This window comes from Chiloscyllium plagiosum, chromosome 33 (genome assembly GCF_004010195.1).
Source record: "Chiloscyllium plagiosum isolate BGI_BamShark_2017 chromosome 33, ASM401019v2, whole genome shotgun sequence".
Taxonomy (NCBI): Eukaryota; Metazoa; Chordata; class Chondrichthyes; order Orectolobiformes; family Hemiscylliidae; genus Chiloscyllium; species Chiloscyllium plagiosum.
The window spans coordinates 25974849-25987223 of NC_057742.1; the positions used below are offsets into that span (position 1 = coordinate 25974849).

Sequence of the window (12375 nt, forward strand, 5' to 3'; positions counted from 1 at the left end):
ACTCATCAAGGCTCCTTCATAAGCATCTTCCAAATCTGTGACTTCTAACACTAAGAAGGACAACAGCAGCTGCAACAACCATCACTTGCAAGTTCTCTTCCAAGTCATACACCATCATCCTTCACTGTTGCTGGATCAATGACTTACACAATTCTCCTTAATAACACTGTGGCTATACATACACCAAGTGGACCACAGTTCACGAAAGCAACTGACCACCTTCTCCAATGCAAGAAAGGGTGGGCAACAAGTCCTGGAATTGCCAGTGATGGCCACATTCTCTGAATGAGTAAAAATAAATTGATGTCACAGCAGAGTTTGCAGAAAACTTTATACACTGTCCTTTTAAAAGTAGGTTATACAGCAGTAATGATATAGAAATGCCATTGTCTATTAGTAGGCAAACCACTACTGATAAACACAGCAAAGCATCAGATTAAACATACACTGCATCTCAGTATTTTCTTCAAACGAGACACAAACAACCATTCTGAAACTTCTAGTCAGTGAAGTAAATTTTGTGAGACCATTCAGAGTACATTGGAAAATTATCGATGCAGTAGTTTTTTTGGTAATTCAAGTAAATGGAATTAAAATTGCACAACAGGACCTGCGATTTTCCCCGACATGTCCTAACTGTGAGATCTTTACAGTGATACAGATCATTGTGAAATTCACTACATTGTTTAGTTTTATATTTCAAGTAAACTGTACTATTGCTGAATAATTCTTCAGAGTCCTAATGATATGTAACGACAGTCCAAGAAAAGAATTGGTTTACCACTGCTTCCTCCATTGTCTGTTGTACTTGTGAAACTGATTGATCATCATTTTCTGTTTGTTCCTCCCTGTACCATGGCTTATGACTTCACGTCCAATGAAGATTTGTAATGTTCTCTTCATAGTCATATTTTACAATATGTAACAAGCTCCTGACTACATTTAGTTCCTTGCAAGACATATTGCAGGGCCTGCCTTACTAATTACAGTCATTGGAATTATTGTTTGAATATGAGTTATCCTTAATGACGACAAAACTCTGGTTAGGTCTCAACTGGTGAATTGCATTCAGTTTTGCATAGCGCAATGCAGCATGGATATCAATAGGAGCAGTGCAGGAGAGGTTTATTAGAATAGTACCAGAGTTGAGAGCCTATTCATCGTAGGCCTGTCAAAACCCACATGTGAGCTGTAGTCACTTGGGTGAATATCAAAAAATAATAGCTCTTTGAACTAAACAGCACAGAATCCCTTACATTGCTCAAAACACAACACAGAGTTCCAGAACCCACTAGGCATTGAAGTTTTGGAAAACCCATTCATATAATCTTATCTTACATGAGTTTACCCAAAAATAAATGTTATGCCGAATAGATCCTCTGATTTATTTCCTTAGCCTATTTAGTCAGCTCGTCTATTCTTCCAGCCTATAGTAATGTAGACAAATATTTCTCAGGACCCAGTGAAGAAATTGCCTTACCTGCAGTATCCAAAGTACCTCCAGTAGCCGTTTCTGATATAACTAAAAGGTAATTTCAATCTGCATCGCTTTTTTCCTTCTGTCATTTTGATTTAAGACAGTAAGTGATTGCAGTTTATCTAGAATGTTAGTGTAGTTACCATAAACTGAAGCACTTCAGTCTTTCCATTGTCATTTGTTGATAGTAAAGACACCAATAATTAAAGCATGTGGCATCCTGTTTATACTGAACTGTATATCATCGAGTTTTCCCAGATGGCAATGTGATATCCCAAGCTCTTTATTTAGATTTGATATTAAATTTATTCAAATGATGAATTAAACGAGGGTAATAATACCCTGCATTGAATGGCTATTGATCTTTTCTGATTATCCAATGTACAGTGTGATAGTCACATAGCCAACAATGATCAGACACTGATAATTTATGTAAATTAAACTGTAGAACATTGGCACTATGCCAATTCTTTTCTATTTTCTTTTCCTTATTCTCCCGATGATGCTTAACAGTAGCTCAGCCAAACCTTTACATATTATCAAACAAAGAGACTATTAATTTTGGGGATTAATTAGCACAATACTTTTATTTGAGTTTCTAATCACAGGTACAGATGAAGCTGTTAAGTGCAACATTTCCTGTTGATATGTGATTGTAATCTAATTATACACAGCTTTTTTTAGTCATAGGCATGTGTGGAGATTTATATTGTATGTGCATCTTATACTAAATCTTATTAACTAAGACATACAGTCAAAGAAGGCAATCTGCATGCAGGGTTAGCACATTATTGATCTTCAATTACAGAGTCCATTATTACAAATCCATATGAAAACAATGTTGTAAGGTAACAGCCTTCCTTATGCAAACTGTTATTAAGGACCTAAGGAATATTTCAGAAACTTATTTATACATGTACAATGTTTTTGATCCTAACATTTAAAAAAATATTTATTTGTGGGTCTTGGGCGTCGCTGGCTAGCCAGCACTGATAGCCCATCCCTATTTGCCCTTGAGAAGGTGTTGGTGAGCTGCCTTCTTGAATCGCTGCAGTCCACTTGCTGTGGGTTGACCCACAATACTGGTAGGGAGAGAATTCCAGGATTTTGATCCAAGGACTGTGAAGGGACGGTGGTATATTTCCAAGTCAGGTGAGTGACTTGGAGGGAACTTGCAGGTTGTGAAGTTCCCAAATACCTGTTGCCCTTGTCCTTTTAGATGGAAGTGGTTGTCAGTTTGGAAGGTGCTGTCTAAGGATCTTTGGTGAATTTCTGCAGTGCATCTTGGAAGTAGTACACACTGCTGGTACTGAGCTCCAGTATTGGAGGGATTGAATGTTTGAAGATGTGATGCCAATCAAGCAGGGGGTTGCTTTGTCCTGAATGGTATCAAGCTTCTTGAGAGTAGTTGGAGCTGTACCCATCCAGGCAAGTGGGGAGTATTCTGCCAGACTCCTGACTTGTGCCTTGTCGATGGTGGACAAACTTTGGGGTGTCAGGAGGTGGGTTAATCGCCGCATTATCTCTAGTCTCTGACCTGCCTTGTAGCCACTGTGTTTATGTGATGAGTCCAATTGAGTTTCTGGGCAATGGTAACCCCAAGGATGTTGAAAATGGGGGATTCAGTGATGGGAATACTATTGAATGTCAAGGGGCGGTGGTCAGAGTGTCTCTTATTGGTGATGGTCATAGTCTAATATTTGTATGGTGCGAATGTTATTTGCCTCTTGTCAGCCCAAGCCTGGATATCATCCAGATCTTCTGGCATTTGAGCACAGACTGCTTCAGTATCTGAGGAGTCATGAAAGGTGCTGAACACTGTGCAATCGTCAGCGAATCGTCACCCACTTCTGACCTTATGACAGAGGGGAGGTCATTGATGAAGCAGATGAAGATTGTTGGGCCTAGGACACCAGCCTGAGGGCTTCCTGCAGAAATGTCCTGGAGCTCAGATGACTGACCCTCCACAATGACAGCCATCTTCCTTTGTGCTAGGTATGACTAACCATCAGATCATTTGTCCCCTGATACTCATTGATTCCAGTTTTGCCAGGGCTCCTTGATGCCACACTCACCTCACCTCTGGAATTCAGCTCTTTTGTCCATGTTGAACCAAGGCTGTAATGAGATCAGGAGCTGAGTGACCCNNNNGAATGTTATTTGCCTCTTGTCAGCCCAAGCCTGGATATCATCCAGATCTTCTGGCATTTGAGCACAGACTGCTTCAGTATCTGAGGAGTCATGAAAGGTGCTGAACACTGTGCAATCGTCAGCGAATCGTCACCCACTTCTGACCTTATGACAGAGGGAAGGTCATTGATGAAGCAGCTGAAGATTGTTGGGCCTAGGACACCAGCCTGAGGGCCTCCTGCAGAAATGTCCTGGAGCTCAGATGACTGACCCTCCACAATGACAGCCATCTTCCTTTGTGCTAGGTATGACTAACCATCGGATCATTTGTCTCCTGATACTCATTGATTCCAGTTTTGCCAGGGCTTCTTGATGCCACACTCACCTCACCTCTGGAATTCAGCTCTTTTATCCATGTTTGAACCAAGGCTGTAATGAGATCAGGAGCTGAGTGACCCCCTGGTGAAACCCAAACTGGGCGTCACTGAGCAGGTTGTTGCTGAGCAGGTGCTGCTTGATAGCACTGTTGGTGACCCCTTCCATCACTTTACTGATGATAGAGAGTAGGCTGATTGGGCAGTAACTGGTTGGATTGGATTTGATCTACTTTTTGTGTACAGGATGTTATTGTATGACTAATCAATAATTACTGGCATTGACAAAGTGTGATTTCTGTGTAGAAGACATGCCTTGCCATGAAAGTGGGAAGTAGTGTGTTAATGTATTAATAACTTGGAAATGATTGACGAGTAATGGTATTAAGCAAGTTACTTACGTTGAGTGTGTGAATCATCTGCAGAGGCTATTTGTGGAAGGTTTATGTCTTTGCTGTAAAACAAAGGACAACAATAGTATCAGAATCCAGCGCAGGGTGTAAAGTAACTACAGTAACACCTCAACATATGAACGACCCCGTTCACGAACAAATCGGTTTATGAACAAGATTGTACGTAAAATTTTGCTTCAACGTACGTACGAAATTCAAGGTACGAACGAAGGTACGAACGCAAAAAGCCCGTGTGTGACCATGTGGTTTCATTATTCTGCTTTGCTATGCGCTTGTTGAACGCAAAAGGTCTCAGGCCCCACGTGATCTCATTCAGTTCGTCTGGCGCGTGTGCTGTGAACAGCCGTTCAAGCATTCTTATGCTATCTGAACAATGGGAAAAATTGATTCAGTTTGCGAAACTTTTCGATTCGCGAACCGGGTCCCGGAATGGATTAAGTTCGTAAGTCGAGGCGCTACTGTATTAGACAACTGGGGAATTCCTCCATTCATTTTTTTTTGTTAGGAATGACTGGATTTTTATGAATATATCATTTTGGATCCTTGCTCTTCTAAACTTTAGTTTTCCTGCACTTGTATCCTTTAATCAAAAATCAACATGATGAAATGCAAGACTCATATTAAATGTAAACGTCTAACTCCTCAAACCTAATGAGGCTTAGATACTCATCTATTACCACACTGTAGTGACTTTTAATTCAAACCACACCTGCATTAATCCCATACTCCTGTACAAATGGAAATACACACAGCAAAATACCAGTTGGCCTATTAAACCTGCCCCATACTCTAATGTAGGCTGGTCACCATAGCTAGATACTTCATACCCATCCACCACACTACCCCCACTACAATGACGTAATCTCCTGGGACAGGCATAGAATCTGAGGAAATCTCAGGATCGATAAAAGAAAATAAATTCTGGAGGAATCCTCCCTGGCCACCTGTGCAGATCAAAACCTCCACAGAATATGTGTTATCTGTAAAGTTATTTATCTTCTATATTAAGCAATCGCTGCACCAATTTAAAATCAGCTCAGCTCCCTCTGGAAAACTTGCAGAGAGACTGAACCAGCCAGCAACATATTCCATTGCTCTCAGGGATGAGAAGAACAAACAAATAGTCAGTGTATTCCCTTGTACAGAATAGATTAGATTACTTACAGTGTGGAAACAGGCCCTTCAGCCCAGCAAATCCACACCGACCCTCCGAAGAGCAACCCACCTCCTATACTTACCCCTTCACCTATCACTACGGGCAATTTAACATGGCCAATTCACCTAACCTGCACATTTTTGGACTGTGGGAGGAAACCGGAGCACCCTGAGAAAACCCACGCAGACACGGGGAGAACGTGCAAACTCCACACAGACAGTTGCCTGAGGCCAGAATTGAACCCGGGTCTCTGGCACTGTGAGGCAGCAGTGTTAACCATTGTGCCACCGTCCCGCCCAGTTTAAATGCATGTCTACCAATGCCCCACAGTCTCTTCAAGAATCTAACCAGCTTAATACCCAGTTCTTCCATATTTTTATAAATATATCAGGTTTGAATCTAAGTTTGATAATGAAGAGAATGATGCTCTCTGGTGATAGTAAGGTGATGGGCTAAACGGAGTTGGAAAATATCAAGGACTTGGAATGTTGAAGCAGAAATAGCATTCATAATTTTAAAATCCTAAGAATTAATAGTAATTTGTAGCCTATTAGTGTCCGGTGACTGTCCTGTCGTCTGATTTACAAGGTCCCGCTGGTACCAAGGCTGGGTATCTCACTTAGAGTCACCATTTGAAACAAAAAGGAGGTTGCAGTGATTGAGGGAATGTTGGGGATGTCAGGAAGTTACATCGGGTGCAAGAATATCCCAAATAAAAACAGAAAACAATCTCTCCTGTCTTCCATCCTGTCACACAACTTCATTTTGTCCTTGTATTTATCCCTTACTCAAAAATATTTAATTTCTGACTTTTCCCAGTTCTGTCAAAAAAGTTGCGGGTCACAGATATAAAATATTAACACCTTTTTACAGACATTCCCTGAGTATTTCCAGAATTTTTATGTGGTGATTTCATAATTCAGGATCCACAGTTTTGTGCTTCTCAATGACTGCTAGAGTGGATTTCTAATTATATAGATATAAACAAGCCCCGAGATATCACTTACTCAAATTCAACAGTGCCCCTTCCTGGCGGACGGGGTTTATACCTGGTATGAGGCTTCGGGCTTCCTTCCGTTTCGAATGACTACATGGAGACAGTAAAGGCAGAGAAAAGAGAGTCAGTATCTGTTTCCACATCGTTGGTAACAGTCATCAGTCAGTTACAATTCACCAAAAATTAACCATCAAGATGTCAGCTATATTGAGTTTTCTTTTGATTCTTCCATGGTTGTGGATATTTCTGGAAATGTTTGCTACCCATCCCTAATTGCCCTTCAAATGAATGGCCAATTTCAGGAGCAATTAAGAGTCAACCACATTGTTGTAGGTCTGGAGTCACATGTGGAGCAGACCAGGTAAGGATAGCAGGATAGGCCATGATTATATTGAAGAGCAAAACAGGTTTGACAAGCTGAATGGCTTACTTCTGTACCTATAAGTGAACCAGATGGATTTCTACACACTCGATTAGAGTTATCATGGTCACATTATTGAGGTTAGATTTATATACCAAATATATGAATTGAATTTTAATTCCACTAGACACCGTAATGAGATAAGAACCATATCCCCAGAGTATTATTCTGGACTGCTGGATGGATGGTCCAGTGACATTACATTAAGTATAAATGACAGTTATTTAAACTGAAGAAAGGTTTAAAACAGTTTTCCATAAAGATCTGTTTTATTGTTAATATTCATGAGCCAGCATTTTTGTCCATTCCTCATTGTTCTTGGGAAGGTGGTGATCAGCTGCCTTTTGAACTGCTGCAGTCCATTTGCCGTAGGTAGGGAGGGAGTTTGAGGATTTTGGCCTACCAATGTTTACGGAGTGGTAGCTTAAAAATGTGTTGCTGGAAAAGCGCAGCAAGTCAGGCAGCATCAAAGGAGAAGGAGAATCGACGTTAAGCCAAACGTCGATTCTCCTTCTCCTTTGATGCTGCCTGACCTGCTGCGCTTTTCCAGCACACATTTTTAAGCTCTGATCCCCAACATCTGCAGTCCTCACTTTCTCGTAATTGATTTTAAGGAATGGTAGCATGTTTCCAAGCCAGGATGGTGACTGGCTTGGAGGATAGTGTTTGCATGTATCTGCTGCCCTTATCCTTCTAGACGGTAGTAGTCGTTGGCTTGGAAGATGCTGTCTGAAGGGTCTTGTCGAAGTTCTGCACTGTATCTACATGGTGTTGCTACTGGTCATCAGTGGTGGAAAAGTCAAATGTTTGTGGATGTGGCGAGAATCAGATGGGCTGCTTTATCTTGGATGGTGTCAAGCTTCTTCAGTGTCTTTGAGCTACACTCATCCAGGCAAATGGGGAGCATGCCATCACACTCCTGACTTGTGTGTTTTAGAAGGTGGGCAGGATTTAGAGAGTTAGAAGGTGAGTTGCGTGTTACAAGATTCCTAGTCTTTGACCTGCTCTTGCAGCCACTATATTTACGTAGTTAGATGTTCAGTTTCTGAACGATGATAACCACCAGATTTTCAATTTTGAGGAATTCAGTGACGGTAATGCCATTGAAAGTCAAGGGGCAATGGTTAGGCTCTTTCTTGTTGGAGATGGTCATTTTCTGGTGTTTGTGTGGTACGAAAGTTACTTGCCACTTTTAACTTATGTTGCATTAGGAAAGAGTAACTCAATAGCAAAACTCGCAGAATGTACCAAGGGTATAGTTAACACTGAGGAAAACTGAAACATGACATAATAAGCGTGAGCAGATTCTTTCCAGTCGCTGAATGACGTGGGAATTGTTGCGAAAGTTGGGAGAACTGCAAGAGATTGAGAGTGAGGAACTTCCCACCATTGAGAGTAAGTCCCATTTTCTCTCAACATTTTTAACAAGAATTGTACAGCAGGATGGCATTCTCTCCAGTGAGTGGTGAGAGGTCTATTTACATAGAGTCATAGAGTCATACAGCATGGAAACAGAACCTTTGGTCCAACCAGTCAATGCTGACCAAATTCCCAAACTTAACAAGTCCAACTTGACTGCGTTTGGCCCATATTCCTCTAAACCTTTCCTATTCATATACAAATGTCTTTTAAATGTTGTAACCGTACCTGCACCCATCACTTCCTCTAGAAGTTCATTCCACACACGAACCACTCTCTGTGTCAAAAAAGTTGCCCCTCAAGTACTTTTTAAAACTTTCTCCTCTCATTTAAAGAAAGTATGTCCTCTAGTTTTGAGCTTCCCCACCCTAGGGAGAAGGCAGTTGCTAGTTACCTTATCTATGCCTCCCACGATTTTATAAACCTTCGTAAGTTAGCATGAATCAATTATTACATCATCTTGACTCGTTGGTACGCTTTATCTCATTTTCCTACCGGCTGGTTGGGAATGAGACAATGACAATTCCCAACTTGAAAGTCAGAGTAGTTACCTGGTGACTCCAGCTCACCTCTTATTCTTCTAGACCTCCATCGGTCACCATGCTCCCTGGACACAGACTGCATGTACCCCTGTCCAGTGGGACCTCCAGGGCCCCTTTGGCAAAATGGGGTGTGTCATGTCCAGGGTAAACAAACCGCAACCTGCAGGGCAGCTGCAAACTGCCAATGCTTGACCAACTACAAGGCAAAAAGTTTTAAAGCTGGCACTGTTACCAGCAAAGCTGGGAGGTCTCAGCACTGCTCAACACTTCTGCCTGTGGGCAAGTGGGAAATACAATTAGCAAGGCACCAGAAAGCAATGGTGTGTAGATAGTGAGGAGAGTTTGGAAACCTGCTAAGGCTCTTGAAGAGAAGCCCTTCATGAAATTTGTCAACACTGAGTCTTAGCCGATATCCTGTAAGGTTCAGTTGATTGAAAAACTGGCTGTTAAATGGCAAGTACAGATAAATGTGAGTTGATGCACTTTGATAGGAAAACAGGAATGTCACCTGCAGCTGAGAATATGAAATAGGAAATTTCTTAGAAGAGCAAAGGGATCTCGGGATGCAGGTGAACAAATCATTCAAACCAAGTTCGGAGGAGGGGTGGCACAGCCAGTATGCTAAGAAGGCATTGGGATTTATTTCCAGGAGAATTGAATTCAAATATAGTGAAATCATGAAGGAATCAGGAAATATAACTGCAGCGAATGCTTGTTGATACCACTCTTGTCAATATTGCAAAGATAACCTTGGTTCCATCAGTGCTACAGGTAGAGCCTGCACTATGTGATCTGTCTCATTGATCATCCACCATATTGCTTTTGTAATGTCCCAACATGGGTCACTCACCTGCTCTCTGTGACTTGCCACATTCAAAGCTTGACATTGATATTTAGTGGGTTTTATTATTTTATAGCAGCTTCCAAATCACATCCTGAGTCCTGTGAGGGGAATTTGTTTGTGCTGAATCAAAATAATCCCTACAGTATGGAAACAGGCCATTAGGCCCATCAAGTCCACTCTGAAACTCTGAAGAACATCACAGCCACACCCACCCTCCTACCCTATCCCCACATTAACCCACATGGCTAATCCACTTAGCCTGCACATCCCTGGATATTATGGGTAATTTAAAATGGCCAATCCACCTAACCTGCATATCTTTGAATTGTGGGAGGAAACCAGAATACTCAGAGGACACTCAAATGGACACATGGAGAATGTGCAGACTGCATAAAGACAGTTGCCCAAAGGTGGAAATAAACTCGGGTCCAAATGAGACAGCAATGCTAATCACTGAGCCACTGTGTCAACCCCAGTCTATTGGTCTCAAAGATTGCTTTAAGAAGAAATGATTTTGCAAATGTGCTGCATGTTTATGACAATGTTAATGAAGAAGACATGGAAATTTCAATGTACAACCTTGGAGTTTAGAAGAAATTGAACATTTTAAAAGAATTGGTCATTAAAAGAACAAGGAAAACTTAAAATTGATGTAAGAATATAAAATAGCACAGGATTTAAAAATCCATTTTCCAATCAAGACTGCTGCTTCTATCAGTTGCACACAACCTTTCTTTCCTCTCCACTTCACTTATTAATCCTCTCCAAATAAAGTTCATTGTAGTGGACCATAGCCCTGACTTACTTACATACTATACTTTTGAGTAAAACTGTTTTTCTTTTTAAGCAATAAAAACAAAAAGACATTTAAGCCAAAAATCATGTGGAACATATATTCTGTGCATGTATTTTAGTGACTGGAAAATTTCTGTTCATGTTATACTCAATGAGAGTGATTATGGAATGTCACACCTGGGGGATGTCAAGGAACCTCCGACAGAGACACTTCAATGGAAGAGATCAATGCAAAAAATAAACTGTAATTCCCTATGGTTGCAGAATATTAGAAGCTAATTACCACACAGCAGAAACCACATCCCGTGAGTTATATTCCAGATAATGGCTACAATGTGAGATAAAAGAAAGCAGTTCTGGGTGAGAGACGTCTTTGCTTCCCCCTTGCAAGGAAACTGAAGGACGTAAAAACACACTGAAGACAGGTTCTGCATGTGATTGTCTGGTATTCTAGCTCTAGTGCTAGCCTGGTGTGTGCTGCAGTGGTCATAGCTGAAGCACATTTGCTAGACACCTCTGCTCTTGCAAATGAAAGAAAATAACTCTTTCTCCCTCTCTCTTACTCTTTCTCTCTCTCTCTACAATTACTAGAACCAAGTCACAAGCTCAGCAAAGCTATTGTCAAAAAGAAAATAAATCCTTCTGGCTAACTTGCAGAAATAGGAACTTCCAGATCAACTGTTCAGCTGCTGACATCTATGCTACCAGAACCACACAAATTAGCAGCCACGTGTTTCATTGTCTCCTCCTCATGGAACAAGACAAAGATTGATTTACATCTTAAGTTTTAAGTGCTATGTGTATCTTCACTCCGCATTTCTCATCTGCTATATGTATATGTGTGTTGCATTCTATTATTCTTCCTCGCATTTTGTAATTAGTCAACTCATTCTTTGTTTCATCCCAAAAATTATCTGGTTAATTTGGCTCCCTTTAAAACACATAAACCAGGAACTGGGAATGTTATTCATGAGGAAAAGGATCCCTTTTATTTAGTTAACGATTGTGTGATTAACGGAGGTGAGGTAGGGCATTATTGAATAAGGAATGGGAGCTAGTTAGTGATGTTCTGTTTGGAATCATGATGAAATAGGCCCCTTACCTGGAGACTGGTTGTAGCAATACTTACCACTGTCAATTAAATGACACTCATATGAGTCATTCTGTCCCCTATAGATTCCTCACTCTCTAGACAGCATGTCACGTCTGAAGGAATATTTGATTTGCTTAGCCCAGAGCTTTTAATCTTGTTTCTAACAACTAACTTAGCAAAATATATTAAAGGTAAGGCAACAATTGGTGCTGTAATAAGGTAGGATTGCAGAGGAATGGAAAACATTGGAATTAAATGTCCTTGTCTTTTGCTTGATATGGACCTCAGTGAAGGACAGAGGTAGTTGTAGTATATAGACAGAAGCCTTGCTCTCCCTAAGTTCAGCACATTGTACACAAATACCATTCAATTACTTCTAATCTCAGCCTGAACTCTGCATCTGCTGACTTATAGAACTTAACAAACTTTGACAAATGGATGTATGAGTTATGCAGGATGTCCCAGGAGTGACAATGGATTTTTTTTGTTCCAGGTGAAATCAGCATGTAGTGTCCAAGGACATATTAATGATCAGTGAAACTAAGGTGGTAATGGCTAAGATGTTCAGTGATTGGAAAACACAGTGTGATATACACAGCAAGACTTTACCTGACCCCCATGTGCTGTCTTCTTTTCAGGCTTATGATTGGAGCGTACTTTGGGGCTGCAGGACAATAACTCGCAAAAGTCTGTGAGAGATTTGTTAAAAGGAAT

General features: G+C 40.9%; 1 protein-coding gene across 6 annotated transcripts in view; it reads right to left on the minus strand.

Annotated features, from left to right (window-relative positions):
- Window positions 1-12375, minus strand: part of LOC122539953 (anion exchange protein 2-like) — an 89354-nt gene that overhangs the window by 62357 nt on the left and 14622 nt on the right. For 2 of the 6 annotated variants that reach the window (XM_043675176.1, XM_043675178.1), the window contains 2 exons: window positions 6600-6637; window positions 4383-4435 (listed from right to left, as the gene is read on the minus strand). In XM_043675176.1, coding sequence (XP_043531111.1) covers window positions 4383-4435; window positions 6600-6637 — 91 coding nt within the window. Of the gene's footprint in view, window positions 1-4382; window positions 4436-6557; window positions 6638-12270; window positions 12351-12375 lie in introns of all 6 variants that reach the window. The other 4 variants (XM_043675175.1, XM_043675177.1, XM_043675174.1 and 1 more) reach the window with 3 other exon arrangements.